The sequence below is a fragment of the Corticium candelabrum genome, chromosome 5 (genome assembly GCF_963422355.1).
Source record: "Corticium candelabrum chromosome 5, ooCorCand1.1, whole genome shotgun sequence".
NCBI classification, from domain to species: Eukaryota; Metazoa; Porifera; class Homoscleromorpha; order Homosclerophorida; family Plakinidae; genus Corticium; species Corticium candelabrum.
Window position 1 is genome coordinate 6,039,888 of NC_085089.1, and position 18,091 is coordinate 6,057,978.

General features: G+C 42.1%; 3 protein-coding genes across 3 annotated transcripts; all 3 read left to right on the forward strand.

Annotated features, from left to right (window-relative positions):
* The first annotated feature begins 3,161 nt into the window (after nt 1-3,161).
* On the forward strand, nt 3,162-4,282 carry LOC134180050 (uncharacterized). The gene has a single exon (XM_062647124.1). It carries the CDS (start codon nt 3,546-3,548, stop codon nt 4,257-4,259), a length of 714 nt encoding a protein of 237 aa, XP_062503108.1. The 5' UTR covers nt 3,162-3,545; the 3' UTR covers nt 4,260-4,282.
* Nucleotides 4,283-5,254: 972 nt separating this feature from the next.
* On the forward strand, nt 5,255-10,994 carry LOC134179629 (uncharacterized). The gene is made up of 7 exons (XM_062646564.1): nt 5,255-5,339; nt 5,565-5,582; nt 5,641-7,129; nt 7,176-7,192; nt 7,984-8,008; nt 9,214-9,229; nt 9,290-10,994. Exons 3-7 carry the CDS (start codon nt 5,645-5,647, stop codon nt 10,756-10,758), a joined length of 3,012 nt encoding a protein of 1,003 aa, XP_062502548.1. The 5' UTR covers nt 5,255-5,339; nt 5,565-5,582; nt 5,641-5,644; the 3' UTR covers nt 10,759-10,994.
* Nucleotides 10,995-13,890: 2,896 nt separating this feature from the next.
* LOC134180288 (uncharacterized) lies at nt 13,891-16,864 on the forward strand. The gene is made up of 2 exons (XM_062647414.1): nt 13,891-14,094; nt 15,206-16,864. Exons 1-2 carry the CDS (start codon nt 13,974-13,976, stop codon nt 16,624-16,626), a joined length of 1,542 nt encoding a protein of 513 aa, XP_062503398.1. The 5' UTR covers nt 13,891-13,973; the 3' UTR covers nt 16,627-16,864.
* The last annotated feature ends 1,227 nt before the right edge of the window (nt 16,865-18,091 follow it).

Consider the following 18,091-nt stretch of genomic DNA (forward strand, 5'->3'; position numbering starts at 1 on the left):
TTTCCAGACTATTTCCTTAGCCTTTGTATAAATAGCTTGGTCTAGTGTAACAATCGCACACTCTTGATGAATTCGATCAGCTTTGGCGATGCACTGTTTCAAAAGTTTACAAACAGTTGCAAGTTCAGTTGGCGACGCATTGATAACCGGTAAGTACCCAATAATTGAACGAGAAGGAATGTCGTGCTCGTGAAGAATCACATTAAACCCTGACCAGCCAGGAACAGTTTGAGGGCTGTCTGAATCACGACCAATAATTTGACTACACGTGGATGATAGACGAGCCACGACAAATGCCAACTCCTCCACACTCCTTGGAGTCCTGCGTACGCCAAAAATCTGATCTGGTATTTCAATGCTGGTAACCGCGGGTCCACGACGTCGTCCACCGCTGTAAGTGAAGGCATCACCAGAATATACGTGAAAAGACCGTTGTCGTTTGCAACTATGTATAGACTGCTCTGCAGACTTGCTCTGCCTACACATTAGGACTTCCGAATCAGGAAGCGAACGCTGAACAATAATACCATTGGTACAATGGGTGGTTTCCGACCCAGTCAAAGTTTCTTCCTGCAAGTCATTGTTGTCATAACAGAATATAGCAGGACGAGATAAGTCGATATTTTGAGGAATAAAACTGTCGCAGCTTTCTTCCTCAGACACGTTAGCTACTGCTAAGGCAGTGTCAAGTTCTAGGACCTGACTGTATGCCACGCTTTTCCAAACCTGTCCAGTAACCCTATCACTTGTGCACTCCCAGTCAAATGTCGAACCGCCATTGGCAAGGCCAAGTGCCTAGGTGGTTTTACTGAGCCTTTACTGATGCAATACACAATGTCTTGTCCTATAGAAGAGACTTGACGAGCGACTCTTTCGGAAACGTTGACGGTGTCAGATGAGCTAAAGTCAAAATCGCCATCCTCTCCATCTATGACCCAACAAAGAAAATTGTAAAGATGCACAGGTAATTCCATACCACGTTCAAGCAAATCCGTCACTCGTGGTGGCCAAGGCAAATTATTGCGAATATCGAAAATGCTCTCGCGAATAAGCATTGCTGTGTGAAACAGCTCTCGTTGACAAGTTGATGTCGACACGTGTTGTGGACCAGATGGAAGTGGTGAGCTGCATGTAGCACTGTCAAAGTCTTCCACAGAATTCCGACTGAGAGGCACCCCACTATTGTCGTCTATTAGATGTACAAAATTGATTACCTCGGAAATAGGAGTATTGGGACCGTACACAACATCTGGCATGACAAATCCATCCGGCCTGTAGAATTGTATGACATCATTGAAACGATGACGCAAACGATGCTTCAGTTTCTCGGTACGGTAATTAGCATTTTCTATGCCACTGTTCCCTAACAATGTGTTGTAGTCGGAGCAAATGTCTACCATTGTGCGGACAAATTTACTCGAAAACAGTAGAGGTTCTATATTGGCACACAGTGTGTTAAAAGCCTTCGTGTAGATTTCATTACATTCCACGGGAGAGTCTTCGAGGTACTTCAGAGCTCTTGGATTGGTGTATTGCCTATAACACGATCGGTGATACACCACATCTGATGAACAGCATCAAAGTCGTCTGCAAAGCAATGGATCAACCGTTCGTCTTGTCTCAAATCGATGGCACGAAAAAGAGCTTCCGGTTTTAATCTGCTCGCATTTGGTCAGAGGTTCCATCTTTCGGCGATTAGTTGACATTTTCTTTTGCTTCTGGCATATGACACACATTGCAAAATCAGTGACCAGATTCCTCGAGGAAGCAGTTGCTCTTGTCACTCTATTCAATGTTGCAGACTCTACTGTCTCTGATCCTACATCACGACCAGGATCTAACTTGGAAGATTCTGTGGACTCGTTTAATTGACACTAGTATTATGAATTAGGTAGAGTGAATCATTGCATGATGTGAACAAAATACAAGTTTAGTGAGAGTGTTACCTTATTTACTTTCTTGACTTTTCTAGGTCAGGTGTACTTCTTATAGCACTCACGATGGTAGTATCCTTGGGACCAGACTCCCAGTGTCTGCTAAGAAGGCGCCAGACGTCATCTTGTCGTGTCTCCGCTACTTTTTTGGAAGGTCTTCCAACTAACATCGGTAAAGATGACAAGTTTCCAGTGTTGTCTGTGCAATGGCAAAGACACTGGCTCCAGTCTGAGTGAAACACCTATGCGGCATGGTATTCAATCATTTCGTCATTAGCTAATTCTCTAACCGTCGACATTATACAATAATAAAGATCACTCTGCGGACTATCGATCGAGCTTTAAACAGTCAGAACATAACGCAACGAGAATAAAGTGCATACAGCCTACGCCACATTAGCTATTCGTTGCGGTATCACCTGGTGTAAATATAGCAGCATTACATCGCCTAGATCCTTATTCCTAGTAGCGTTACATCAGTCTAGATCCTTGTTATTCTTCCAATGTCCGCCTCCTTGTAGACATCCTTTTACGTGATAGTCCGTTCGTAGAAACAAGAAACATCCGTGTTTGTTCTATCTAGATCCGGTGAGGATATGCTACTAGAGTATGTACAAATATACCGTGTACAAAGGTTAGAAGCGAAACGAAGGTGCGTTCACACTAGAGCAGCCTTGACTCAAGGACACTGGAAGATAAAGGCGAAAATATGGTACATGTACATCTAGATAACTAACAGAGTCGCTTGACTAGCTATGAACGTAGGTGTGAATACAGCTGAGTTTAAACAAGACTTCGCAAACGAAGATATAAGGCTACTTGGCACTCAGTGTAAACGCACTAGAAGTCTTTGCTGACGACGGCAAGAGAAACAGCATTGCCGCTAACGCACGTTAGAGCAGAGACTCGAGCGCAATCTGTTCGTATTTGTCCAGTCTCTCGTTATGTTTTGAATAGCTGCTGTCTAAATACTTATATATGTCTTCTTCAAGTTAATGTTATGCTTATAAATGCTAGAAAACAGAGTGTGCCCTCGGAGTACAGAGCGTACTCGCTGTCAGAACCAAAATTTAGCAAATGCAACCGAACGGACAACATTCGCGAAGGGGGAACCAGTGAAGAAATGCTTTAAATGGATTCCTCTAACGTTTCGTAAAAGGAAATGTGTGTCTTCACGTGGGTGGAATGCAACTTCGTCTTTTTTTGGAAAAGCAATAGTTGGCAGTGTGAGAATTGCGGCAAACGTTTATGTAGATATAGGAGCCTAGGAGGGGCATCACGGAAGGTATACAGATTACATTACACATCAAAACGGAAGCGAGTTCATCTGTAAACATATTCCTGATGTCATAATGGTACAAAATGCAGTAATGAATCATTCATTCTCTATGTCATATGTAACATCCATAAATTCCATGTACGCGTACATTTAGCTATATAGTACACTCAATCTATTCAGTATCTCAATTTTGGTGTTTTCTTGCCCATTTGCTATAATGTCTTCAACTGTTATTGCAAAAACCGTAGCTATTCCTACAGATAGCTCAGATACAATTAAAAGGAAGGAGCTCTAGAAAAAGGATCGATGCCTATAGAAGTTCTCACAAACGGATGATCTGTAACGTCCATGCCTTCTTTGAGCAAGAGAAGCGTGATGGGCCAATCATGCTGGAAAGTGCAACAAAAAGAACGGCAATGGCGATGCAGGTATCTGAACGCACTGTATTCAGAGTTCATCGCCAAGTAAACGTTGAAGGAGATGTGCATAGTCCCGCAAAGAAAGGCAAGAAGTCTGGTTCAGGTCCTGCTCAACAGGAGACTGACAACTTTCAAGAAGGAGTCATTCGTCGTAGAATTCACCGGTTCTACACAGACAGAGAACTTCCAACGATGGATAAACTGATTTTAGCTCTACAACAAGACATAGATTACTCATACAGCAAACAAACACTTCTCAAAACAGTCAAGAAAATGGGCTTCAAATATACAACACGCAACAAGAAAACAGCGTTGTACGAACAACACAGAATTATTGCTGCTCGTCATCACTATCTCAGACAAATAAAGAAGTACAGAGATGAGAGAAGACCAATAGTGTATCTAGACGAGACATGGCTCAACGCGCACCATACCTTGGAACGATGCTGGACTGACTACGACGGCAAAAGAGGTTTGAGAGTCCCATCAGGAAAGGGTGAAAGATTCATTATTCTCCATGCGGGGTGGAAAGAGGGTTGGATTTCTAATGCTGACCTCGTTTTTAGAGAAAAGAAAGGCACCGGTGACTACCATCAGGAAATGAACACGGCCCACTTTATGGAGTAGTTAAGAGAGACGTTGATTCCAAACCTTCCAGCAACTTCTGTTATTGTTCTTGACAATGCCAAGTATCATAATAGCGTTGTTGAGAAAATCCTGACAAAAAGCAGCACAAAAAGGACATGATCCAGTATCTGGACTCGTATGAAATCCCATACGACAAGAAACTGTTAAAAGCAGAGATGCTCATGCTAATAAAAGCAAGAAACCCGGCTTCGCAGTACCTGACTGACGTCTTCGCTAAGCAGCACAGTCATGACGTTCTGAGATTACCTGTCGGTCACTGCGAGTTGAACCCGATCGAGCTGGTCTGGGCACACGTCAAGGGCTATGCGGCATCTCCTAACAAGGATTTCACCATGGCGGGAGATTGAGCAGCTTGCGAGAGAAGGCATTACGCAGGTTACAGCTAAGAAATAGGCCAACTGTGTCAAGCACGTCATTCAAAAAGTAGAAAAGCACTATCGAGAGACCGACGGGATAGTTAAAGAAGCGGTCAACCGTGTTCTCATTGAAGTAAGGCGTGAAGAAGAAGAGACTTCGGAAAGCAAAGAAGCCTTTGTTTCTGGAACAGGTGACCCCTGTAGTGATTAGAATGGCACAATTGACCTGGCGGCGCGTGTGAAGTCACAGGTGGTCGTTCTAATTGGTCATGAGGGCGTAATCACATCGCGTGCTATACAGGAAGTAGCCAATTCTTTACTTGTACAATACTGATCAGAAACAAGCTCTATATATTTGTCTTCCCGTCATCACTAACTTCCTAATGATGTTAGAATTATCTGTTTGCACTGTATAGTTAGCGAGATTCAAGATTTTTCCCACGCTGCCAGCTATTAATTTTCCTACTTTAGTAGAAGTGCTCCCAGACGCTTTCCCGCTCGCTCCTCCTACTTTTGACCCCATACACCTGTCACGTGCAGTAGTACGTACGGGAAAACGTCTGAAACCGAGGCTAATCCAACCCTCATACCCATCGACTGATATCAAAAGGGGTGGAGTTGGCTAGATGTCCTCTTGCCATGCAAAGCGCGGCTTCAACGCTATCTTTGAGTAACGACAAGGACTCTTCTAGTTCAGAGTCTGGTAAGTTGATGCTCTGTACACATGTAGACTAACAGGAGCGGCGGAGCTAAGAGGATGAAGGGGCTCGGGGACGCCAACTTTGAGCACAACGTCTATTTTTGTAAGCGACCTCGTAGCCGATGTCTTTTCATGCCTCGCCCTCAACTTGCGAGTCGCTCCGCCGCCCCTTTCTAGTACCGTGATATCCTAACGATTTGTGTTTACCAACATTACAATGGTATCTAGGATTTTCGGTTGTTTCAGGTGACTCAGATGATCCATATAATTATAACAAGTGTGCGAGACTTTCTTTCCCCTCTAGAGTCATGAAATCATTGAAGTCTTTCTACCGCAACCAGGAAATGGTTGATATCACTTTACTTATTGGCGGTAGCAAGACAGAATTCAAAGCTCACAAAGTGGTACTGTGTGCACACAGTGACGTCCTAAAAAAAATGTTGACGAGTTCAATGAAGGAAGCTCAAGAGAATACAATCGAGTTTCCTGAAGTTGATGAAACAGCATTCGGAGCACTTCTTGAGTTTTTCTACACAGAAAACGTTCCAGTCAACAAATCCTTTATATGTGAACTCATAGAGCTTTGTGATTATCTTCAAGTTATAAATCTCAAACAACGTTGTTGCAAATGGCTGCATGAAAATCTGGTAGTAGAAGATGCATGTGAATATCTTATGTTTTCCTCCAAGCCTTCAGCTGACGAGCAGCTCTATAAGAATTGTTTCCATTGGATTGAAGATCACGCCGCTTTAGTTGTTTGCACGGATGGTTTTGCAAAGCACATGACGGCAAAAGAAGTAGAAAAAATTGCTGCTAGTGACCACCTGAATCTTGATGAAATCCAGCTGTTTAAGGGAATCAAGCGATGGATTAAGTATGATGATTCAAGACACGAAGATGGTGTACACCTTACAAAATATCTGCGCTTGCCAATGATGAACACAAAAGATTTGCTGGGTTGTGTGCAAAGTAGTGGTTTTTTCGCACCCGACGCTATTCTTAAAGCTCTTACATCCTTGCAGCAACCCTTGGATTGCAATCCGTATGAAATCAACTCACCTTATGCTAAGTTACGAGTGCCGTCTGCACGTCTTGCAAGATCCATACCTTCATTTACGTGGCAATCGAAACGACCAACATCCTCTAAAGATGTCTCACCTGCTCGTACCATCTCTACACATTCCAACCGTGCTGTTTTAGGAAGATCAGAAGCACTGCTTACTTCTAAGCCACTGCCGATTCCAAGTTGTGTACATGTTCAGCTCACCACCAAATCAACAGTCAATCGTAAACTTACAGTTGGACTTTACATTTTACCTCGGCAGAATTTACGTTGGCAGAATCAAACCTCGTTGTTTGGATTTACGCTACAAGAAAGACAGTCTGTTGCCCCTAGTGATAGTTCACTACGGTGTGGAGTGCAGCTAAATGACGCAACTCTCAGTATGTTTCGTACGTTCAACTCTGTCTCGATCCCTGTAGGCTGCATTGTAGCATTGAAATTTCACATCACGTTGAAAGAGGTGTACATATACCTAGATGGCGCTGTAATAATGCAAATACCCTTGATCATAGGATCATGCTGCTCTTACTTGCCACTGTTAGGAAAATCTTGTCAGTCATTGCAGTTCTCTGCTTTGCAAAGACAGCAGTATGATAATATCCTAGACAATTATGGTGACAACAAGGCAGTTTTCATTGAGGTTGCAATAGAAGAAATTAAGGATACCGCAACTGTTTCAGTGAAAAAAGACAATGCTACCTGCAGAGACGATGATACGGATGATGATCTATAGAATAACATAACTGGACCCAACATGTTGACCATGTGTTTTCTAGAATAGTGTAGTCACGAGGTAAACTTATGTCTGCAATTGAACACCTACTGATTACCAATGCATGCATGTATGTAAACCATTGAAAGTTTCTATATACATGTATTAGATAACCAAAAGTGGCGTAATCACAATTAAGAGCTCAGACACATGCATGCAGTACTACAGTACTTACTGTGCCACAACTTTTTCATGGCAGATGACTTCTAAAAATAATCATTAATATCAAATGACTCTCCAACAAATTAGAGTGCCTTGGCTTGACTAACGGCAAGTGTGTGTTTCACAACAAAGGAACATAAACATTTCAGTAAAAAAGAAGACAATCTAAATGATCACGTGGATGTAAATGTTTGCTTTTTACATAGGTATTGTACTGTAATTATTATTAATTTAATAGCCATCAATTACATGCATTTTCTCAGTCCAGATCTGTTTCAATTCAAGCAGGATGCATAGGGCATTAAAATCAGCTGGCTCCAATGTCCTGATCCCATGCAAATGACGGGAAGAATGTGCTTACATAATTAAGTTAAGTTTGTGAGGTCACAAAACACAACATCAAGCTAGCGCTCCGGCAAACATATCAGTGAAAAAGGAAGATACTAACATAGGCGTAGGAACCACCCCAATCAGCAGCCTATGGTCATAAAATAGGTCACTGTGAAAACGAGGAGCTCCAACTTGCGCGCAGACGTTGCGGGTACACGAGGCTACACTTTCCGCATTGATTGCCCCCTCAACCTGGATGCCACTGTAGCCGGTGTGAATGTGAATCTAATTGATTGATTCTACGATTCTTGTGTTGTCAGGACATGTCTTCCTGGTGTAAATACGGTATGCAGGTTACGCAGCAAATATTAATATAGTAGATTGTCAATTATCACATTTTTCTAGGTATATAGAAAGATCCGACTAACGTACTTTTATGAGACTAGAAAATTTGTACTCACGTTTGTACGCGTCCGTCGAAACCAGCACAATATACGAACAAGAACTAGCATTAGCAGATATTTACTGAAACATCTTGACAGCCTCTCTAGATAGCTACTACAGGGTCTAGTATACATCGAAAAGATTCTACTTGCTCAAAAGATTCACATCGGCATGACCGAGCATGATAAATATTCTCAATCTTTTGAGGCCGTCTTCTACCATTAATTAATTAATTTAATTTAATTGCTAGACATGAATAAGATGGTATGTATGTATAGATAGATCGATAGAAACGAAACGATCACTAGCCAGAGTGTGCAAGCCGTTCAAACGAGACATGGACATCCTTTTTGACAACATCATTCAGGCAGTCATCAGAAGTTCCTATCGCTGCTGGATTAACAGAAAAAGCTAGTAGTTCCAGTGTTCGTCTTGTTTAACTGTTATCTTTGTTGCTTGAAATGTAATTTCTTCCCATTTTAGTTTTCTTTTAGTCTTAGCGGGATCATCGGTGTTACAGGAGATGCCAATCCTGGAAAGACTCCGCCTGCATTATAAGACGCTTATTGTTGTATTCTGTAGCGGATATATGACAGTAAAAGAAGCTCATAGATAGATAGATAGATAGATAGATAGATAGATAGATAGATAGATAGATAGATAGATAGATAGATAGATAGATAGATAGATACACGTGCCATTGTGCACCTTGTCTTAAAGTTCAAGTTACAGTAGTCTTGCAAACGTTTCGGCACTCTTCAGAAATTTCACGTACTGACCTGAACGCGCTCTATAGTTTATAGCTATTCACACGACATCTATAGATGGTTTTTAATTAAAGTCTCGTGACCAGAAATACGGGTCGTTTCACCACGCCTCTTTTACTTTGATTGCTACTTCTACATTTGACTCAGGTTTCTCGCGTAGATGCTCTTACCATGAGTGAAGAGTCTTTCAGAGTACCAACTCTTGCGACCTTACCCGTGCCCGTGCTACACGTGCAGAGCCTGACTGACGGTAACGCATCTCTTTATCTTTTGGACATTTGAGAATCCGATAAATTATATTAATGTGCTAAGGAACTGTAAATATAACTGTAAATGTAGGCCTGCAATCGAGCAGGCAATGCGGCATGCAAAACAACAGTCATGTGATCTACAGTGTATTTGCATTTGCTTGCAGATGACTCAAGTGAGTTCGACAAGTTTGAGAGAGTTTCTCATCCCTCTCCAATTATGCAATCGTTGAAGTCGTTTTACGACAACCAAAAAATGGTTGATATCACTATACTTGTTGGTGCTAACAAGACGAAATTCAAAGCCCACAAGCTAGTGTTGAGCGCACAAAGTGATGTCCTAGAGAAAATGTTGACTAGTCCAATGAAGGAAGCTCAAGAGAATACAATCGGGTTGCCAAAAGTTGATGAAACAGCATTCAGAGCACTTGTTGAGTTTTTCTACACAGGAAACGTTCCAGTCGACAAATCCTTGATATGTCAACTCATAGAGCTTTGTGATCATCTCCATGTTCTAGATCTCAAACAACGTTGTTGCACATGGTTGCATGAAAATCTGGTAGCTGAAGATGCATGTGAATATCTTATGTTTTCCAAGAAGCTGTCAGCCGATGAACAGCTCTATAAGAATTGTTTTCAATGGATCGAAGATCACGCTGCTGAAATTCTTTGCACAGAGAGTTTTTCAATGCACATGACGGCAGAAGAAGTAGAAAAGATAGCCGCTAGTGACGACCTGAATCTCGATGAAATCCAGCTGTTTGAAGGAATCGAGCAATGGATTGAGTATGATGACTCAAGACACGAGGACGGTAAAGAGATAGCAAAACTTCTGCGCTTACCAATGATAAACGTCAGTGATTTGTTGGGTTGTGTGAAGAGCAGCAGCTTTGTCGAGTCCAATGCTATTCTTGAGGCTTTGATGTTGTTGCAGCAACCCACGGTATACAATCCGCATGAAATCGACTCATCCAATTTTGCCGACTTGCGTATGCCATCTGACCGTCTTCCAACTTCTATCATGTGGAATCCGTACCAACCAAAACTCTTTACCCCAGGACAGGCTGCATACTCGAACCCTGCTGTTATAAAAAGTTCAGGAAGATTATGTACAAGCAAACCACTGTCAATTCCAAGTTGTGTACGCGTTCAGCTTACCACCAAGTCAACAATCAATCGCAACGTTACAGTTGGACTTTCAATTTCTTGTCCTCATCAAGATTCACGACAGCCAAAGCTATTCATTGGACCAAGTCCCACACATCACAAATATGGTTTAGAATGTGGAGTGCAGCTAACCGGGGCCACCCTCAGCCCGTTTCCTTTGCAAGGCACTGTGTTGATTCCAGCAGGATGCATTGTGGCACTAAAATTTCATGTCAAGTTCGAACAGGTTTGTATACATCTAAATGGTACTTTAATAGCGAAAATACCCTTGACTACGCCATCATGCTGCTCTCACTTGCCACAAATGAGAACAAATGTCATTTTGTCACAATCTGGTCAAGTACAGCTAAAGACACAAAATCCAAATGACAGCAAGAAAGTTTTCGTCGAAGTTGTAATAAAAGAAGTTAAAGATACCGCAGCTATCTCAGTGAAACGAGAACGCCATACGTGCTGCGGCAATTATTGATATACCCTCATGATCTAGCAGTATACACATGTACTTTCTGGAATTATGGGTATAGCACGTACGGTCTAGATACTATAGTATTTGAAAATACTTGAGATTGAACAGCTTGTCACGATCACGTGATCTCATTTACAATACTCAGTTTTACGTGTTATAATTGGCGATCTATATAGCATCTCCGTGTAGCTGAGTGCATGCGCAATCCCACAAACTGCGTGTACTGTACGCATTTCTTTAATCTGCCTAGGCTAATCCCGTTGAGCTCTACTGGATTAACCGAAAGTATTCCAGTAAAATCGGTATAGTGACACTGTGTGGACTCAGAACTAAAGAAACGTGCAAGTAGACGTGAGCATGCGTATTGTGTTAGCAGTGCGAAATGGATCAATCTTGTCCTTTTGCATTTCTATGGCTGCATTTGAAGCTTCTGTGTTTTTTTTGTAGTTTGACGACACAGATCTGTTGTTACTGACTTCTCCGCTTCATTTCCGCTCGCATGTACTAATTGGTCACGCCTATCTCCTCAACTACCTTCTCCTTGGATTAGTTTGTGGAGTTTGCAATTGGGTGATCGAGCTCAACCGGATTAGGTAGTGAAGATACGGTAGAGGTCCACAACTCAACCGGATTAGGCTGTGGAGTTACCCTTACGTGTCTAGCGATACGCTTCAATTTCAAGCATCTAGTAATTAATTAAAGCAATGTTCAAATTTGTTAGAAGCAAAAAGCAGAGAAAGAAAGAAAATTGACAAAAAAATGGACAAGAAAAGCTAGAAAAGATCAGGCTCTGACACGTACGATACCAAACTCTAAAAGTATAAATTCCTATCAATTTTCAACTCAGCTCTACTCCATCCAGAGAAGCTACTCCCAATATAGCGCTGACGCTCGCTGAGCGTCAAACTTCAAAGAGACGGCCTCGACGGAGGCGGCATTCTTTGCTATTGACGCTGACAATTTCGCTGAAGTTGGATTCATTTTATATAATCACGATTTTGCGTGAGCGGTGCGGTGCGTTCTCCGCCATTTTGAAAGGGTCACTGCGCGTGCTCCAGTATTTGGCATTAGATAACAGACGCGTCTTCTGTTGTTCTCAGTGATCCCCATAACGTTTATGATGAGACATGCGAGGAGTTGACAGACTTGTCTACAGATGCTGCAGCAAGACAACGAAGGAAGCACGACTATAATCTTTCTGCTGGGCGCACGGTAGGCGTAGATAGATATAGCTATCTACGAAATGCGCTCAACGGCTACAAATTGTGCTAAATTTAACACTGAATGCAACTGACGAAAGTGCACTTTATATTTATATATATATATTGACACCCATATATTTGTATATAATACAGATAACACAAATAACACATATCCGCCCTAAGGACGAAAGCACAAGAGTCTAAGTCATAATAATTAGGTAGATAGTCACTCATCAGTCTTGAGTTATACTGCCATAAACGAACAGATAACTGTTCATGAAATTGCCTGAAAGCTTGGCCCAGATACAAGCCAGATGATAGAAGAGACTTCTCTAGAATTGATCTCAACACCTCCAGACTATGTGCAGCCCATACTCCGTATGATTCCATCACAAGAGAGTAGAACAAACAGCCATACCTTGAAATGTTAACAAGATGGCGTTCATCTTTGCCCACTTCCCCAGCCTCAGCAGCAGCACCAGCTTTTGTGGTAGCATTGATAAGGTGAGAGGGAGGAAACGAATTCCTCACGGAAATGTCGAAATAAGCAGCCTTGCCTAGGGAAAAGTCGGGATGGAAAACGTCACCTGGTCTTGTCATAGAATGAGAGGAACAGCGCTGTTCTCGACGTACATTGGGATTGTCTAAGAGCAACCAGTGCAAGATGACGTCACATAAGGCATCATGTCGCTTAATTAATCCGAAGAGGACCACAGCCAAGAGCATGATCACCAAAAATGCCAATTCATGACCGCACACACAACGGACTGAGTGTGGGGGTGCTGGAAAAACCGGAATTCCCAAACGCAAGTATATGCCCTCAAAAGATGTAGGTTGAACTTTTCTATGATAACATCTGACGGATTGTGCAATTAGATGTAATGGCATAGCAGGCTGTGACTGTGAGTATCAAGTGCACCACCATACATTATTGGGAAGTGTTAGGAGCAATGTCTACCACACTCAGCTAATGATAAAATGCCCATTCTTTGTAGTTTGGATTCATTCTGAGGCACCCTGCAACGAGCGAATGGACAAGATACAAAGACAGTATAAATAAATGCATTTTAGTAGGAATAGCCACACAAATCAGCAAAAAGCAAACAAGCAAGTGTGGATTATTCAGTACTGCACCAAATTGAGGGTGCCATGACTAACTCACACTGTGTTTATGTTAAGTTACAGTAGTCATATCACCATCAATTTGCTAGAGTATTGAATCATCCACACTTGCTTGTTCGCTTTTTGCCGATTTGCGTAGCCATTCCTACTAAAATACATTTCTAGTGTGTTTGTATCTTGTTGTAAGCAGGCTCATTGTTTCGTAGCTTTCGTCTAGACAACGCTCGACAGAGGTTCACACACGTATTACTTTATCTAGAGCCGCGCGTGAGTTATTTCTGGCACATGCGCATTTCAGTCACGCGTAGCCAAAAATATGACCATCTAGGGGTGTCAAGCACGTTTCAGAATGCATGGTATGCAAGCGAGTGACCAAAATGTTCTTTTTTTGTTGCTAGTGGCAACGAAAGACAATAGCCGGGCAACCAATTGTTACGCGCCGTTCGGCACGAGAATTTAGCCAGAAAGACGGTCAAATTTATCGACGTCAATTTTATCAGAAAGGACAGAAGAGTTAGTTCAAGCTGCATCCAATCGTGCTGCAGTCGTACCCACTGTTGTACATACGCACGGACTTTGTTGCTTTACGTATAGACCGTAGTTATAATATTATTGTATGTAAATTGATACAGACTCTAGAAAAGAGGTAGACAAAGACAGTGCCTAAATACTTTTATGTTTATATAAAGTGCTGACGTGTCACTATCCCGTATAAAACACCGGAAGTACACCGGAACAGCTTGCGTTATACGGGAACCAAGCAAGACAGCGCGACAGAGTCTGCTGTACGAGGCTACTTCAGCCACGCGCTTCTTTTTCAGCTGAGTCTACATTTGACTCAGACTTCCCGTCTGACTTGACGCTTTCATTGCTTAGAGCACTTGTGTTCTTACCATGAGTGGAGAGTCTACCCAAGAGCAGCCGAACTGCCCAGCGAAAGCGAATAACGTCAACGAGAATTGCAACGAGAATGTTTGCGATGATGTCAGATTATCTGCTAAAAGAAAAAAATCGGGTAAATATATGTAGTAGCTAACATAAAACGGTTATGTGATCTTGATTGATACTGACAGGGTTGCCGTTTCCCTGGTGATGGGAAAAATTGTGGCTCCAAGCTAAAATTTAAATATTGTAAAAAGGAATGATGATTAGGTTATCAGTGTTGATAAGGTTTCAAACTTTGGCTTTTTGTTGAGAAATAATACTGAATCTAATCTTGCAAAAAGAGTTTGACAAAGACATGCGGCAAATTTCAACACAAGTGAAATTGACCAAGAGTTGGTTCAAAGACAATTTACAAAATATTTATTCAATGTAGTCTTACCATCAGATCTGTGGAAGACTTTGTCACAGTGTAAATATGTATATCTACAGTGAAGTAGGCAAGCTATCACTGCTGCTCTAGTTCTTGCTACACAATTTGTAAAGGCAGATGGTAATACTTCAGCCCAATGCAGTGACATAGGAACCTAGATTTGGTCATGGTGGCTCACATTTGCCTAGGGGATGTGGCTAGGCAAACAGGCTAAATGTATTCTATTATTATTATTAACTATATATGCATGCTACACTGCAAAAAATGTAAACCAACACTAACACTATAATGTTAGTTTGGTATGTCATGTCAGTGTTATCAGTTTCTACGTCTGCCATCCCTAAATATTAGCAGTTCACTTGACAGGTATACAGCTAATCTAGTAAAGTTGACTACCTCTTGGCCAAAATCAAAGATTCAAACCGAGCCAAAATAGTGGAGGGGCACGTGCCCCTCTGGCTCCCCGGCTTTCTACGTCTATGTCAATGAAATATGTTAAAGACACAGCAAGGCTTCAACTGGGGAAAAATACTAATCCCATTCATGTCGATTGCTGATAAGAGAACTGAAACATGTTTTTGAGAGATTGACTAAGATCATTTATCCAGCTTGTAGCATAGCAGAGTAGTAGTGGTATGTAGATGTATTTGGATCTGTATTCCACAATTCTTACATTTAATTTCAGTCATTTTAAAGTAACGTTAATATTAACAGTTGTGCCCCAAAATGTCTCTTGGGGCCACTATTTTTGTCAAATTCGACCGGCAACCCTGCAGAGTATTTGTCTGATGTTAAATTTTGCTGCTTGCAGATGACTGTGAATTTAACAAGTTTCAGAAGATTCCTTATCCCTCTACAGTCATGAAATCATGGGAGTCTTTTTACCGCAACCAAGAAATGGTTGATATCACCTTATTAATTGGCAGTAACAAGACCGAATTCAAAGCTCACAAGGTGGTGCTGTGTGCACACAGTGACGTCTTGAAGACTATGTTGTCTAGTCCAATGAAGGAAGCCCGAGAGAATACAATCGAGTTTCCTGAAGCTGACGAAACAGCATTCGGAGCTCTTCTTGAGTTTTTCTACACAGGAAACGTTCCAGTCGACAAATCCTTTATATGTCAACTCATAAAACTTTGTGATTATCTCCATGTGCCAAATCTCAAACAACACTGTTGCACATGGTTGCCTGACAATATGGTGCCTGAAGATGCGTGTGAATATCTTCTGTTTTCTTCCCAGCCGTCAGCTGACGAGCAGCTCTATAAAAATTGTTTCCAGTGGATCAAAGATCATGCCACTTTAGTTGTTTGCACAGATGGCTTTGCAAAGCACATGACGGCAAAAGAAGTAGAACAACTTGCTGCTAGTGACGACCTGAATCTCGATGAAATCCAGCTGTTTGAGGGAATCAAGCGATGGATTGAGTATGATGTCTCAAGACACGAAGATGGTATACACATAGCAAAATATCTGCGCTTGCCAATGATGAACACAAGAGATTTGCTGGGTTGTGTGCAAAGTAGCGGTTTTGTCCAATCCGATGGTATCCTTAGAGCTCTCAAGTACTTGCAGCAACCCTTGGGTCACTTTCCTTATGACATCGACCACTTGTATGTTAACTTACGAGTGCCGTCTGCACGAGTTCCAAGAATTACTCTCTCTTTTACCCGGAAATCACAACAATTAACATCCTCACAACGTCCGTCCATCATTCCTACACATTCCAACCATGCTGTTGTAAGAAGTTCAGAAACACTGCGTACTTCCAAGCCGCTGCGGATTCCAAGTTGTGTTCGAGTTCAGCTCACCACCAAATCAACAGTCAATCGCAAAGTTATAGTTGGACTTCTCATTTTATCATCCGATCAGCAGTATAGGTGTGGAGTGCGGCTGCACGGAGCTACTCTCAGTACGTTTCCTTTGTACAACACCGTGTTGATTCCAACAGGCTGCATTGTGGCATTGAAATTTCACATCACGTCGGATCAGGTCTGCATACATCTCAATGGCGCTGTGATAGCGCAAATAGCCTTGACCACACGATGTTGCTGCTCTTACTTGCCACTGTTCGCGAGATCTCGTAAGCCGTCACAGCCCTCGGGTTCTCACTATATCTTAGACAAAACGGATGGCAAAAAGGATGTCTTTGTCGAGGTTGCAATAGAAGAAATTGAGGATACCGCAAGTGTGTCAGTGAAAGGAGACGTTGCTACCTGCTGCCCAAAATAACACAACCAGACTTAACAATACACTTTGAGTGCGCGTTTTGCAGCATGGTGTAGTCATTGACGTAAACTTACCGTATGTATGTTGAACGTTTATATTACGTGTGTCTAGGGTGAGATGTACCAATACAATGAATGGTACTTAATTTGAGTTACTACAATACTTATGTGAGAAATAGATAGAAAAATGGCTGTAAACACACGAGATACTGTTTTATAAGAACATGTATCAAAATCATGTCACCTCATGCAATTTCCGTGCGCTTTTGGTGCTCATATTTCTGAGAATCTCGCGAGTTCTTATGACAACCTCAGATAACTATTTGCTGAGACATACACAAACATAGTGCTCTTTTACGGAAACTATTACGGAGCACGCGGCTCTGTGGCACGGTAAATATGCCTGCGAAGCGGCGAGTGCTCGGCGAACATGACCCGTGGTTACCGCACCGCGGCACGTCTAAAGTATCAGACGGTGTTCTGCTAATATAGGCAACCAATCAGGCACCGACAAAAGTAGAACTTGTGTACGTGTTTGTTTATAGACTATACCCTCTGCAGGCCCGGAATAAACCGGTGTCAGAGCGAATTTGACATCCCCTCTGTTTGTTGCATCCTCGATCCCTATTCAATAGGGAATTTGGCATCCCCGAGTCATATATTCTCTGAGGGTCTGAGGCACGCCTGTTGGCATCCCTTGGGGAATTTAGTATCCTGTAGCCATGTTATGTATACACCGGGCCAATACGATGCGAGACTACAAATCTTGTCCAACACCGACTCGGTCGGTAGCCCGTTTGCACATATATATGTATATACGTTTCTACAAAGAATGACAAGACGATCCGAGACAAATTATACAACAAGATCGTGTCGAACTTCGAATATCGCGGCGTTGTCTTTCACGACTCATTTGACGATGGAAAAGTTCTCTAAGCGGATGCGCAGACTATGGAATAGCTTTTGTGACTGCTTTCAGCTGTTTGAGAAAAATTTGGCGCTGGTTTCTTATTACATAGCAAAACAAGAAGACTTTCCAAAAATAGTACAACTAAACCGGAAATTTGTCAATAGTTTTGATGCGGACTGTATGTTTTGGCTTAGTTTTCTCGTGGTCACACCTTTTGCCACCAATTCTGAACAATACGTGTTTTGCAATGTAGCTGTACGTTCAAGATGATGGGACCGAGTGAAAAGTATCTAGAAAAGAGAATTCAAAAACGCGGTGCTCGTTCAAGATGACGGGACCGATGTCTAGTAGAGGCCGTTTCAATTGTATTCAAGAACGTGGTGCTTGTTCAAGATGAAGGGAACGATGCCTAATAGAGGCCGTTTCAATTGTATTCAACAACGCGGTGATTGTTCAAGATGACGGGACCGATGCCTAGTAGAGGCCGTCTAGCTAGTAGTCCACGAGCCAAGGTCAAAAAAGGCTTCAGAAAACAAGTCTCATTCCACCATCGTGAAGA

Excerpts from the sequence above, each read along its gene's own strand:
- LOC134180050 (XM_062647124.1), top strand. The coding sequence starts at position 3,546 with ATGATCTGTAACGTCCATGCCTTCTTTGAGCAAGAGAAGCGTGATGGG.
- LOC134179629 (XM_062646564.1), top strand. The coding sequence starts at position 5,645 with ATGAAATCATTGAAGTCTTTCTACCGCAACCAGGAAATGGTTGATATC.
- LOC134180288 (XM_062647414.1), top strand. The coding sequence starts at position 13,974 with ATGAGTGGAGAGTCTACCCAAGAGCAGCCGAACTGCCCAGCGAAAGCG. Across the intron at positions 14,095-15,205 it reads TGCTAAAAGAAAAAAATCGG|ATGACTGTGAATTTAACAAG; the intron begins GTAAATATATGT and ends TGCTGCTTGCAG.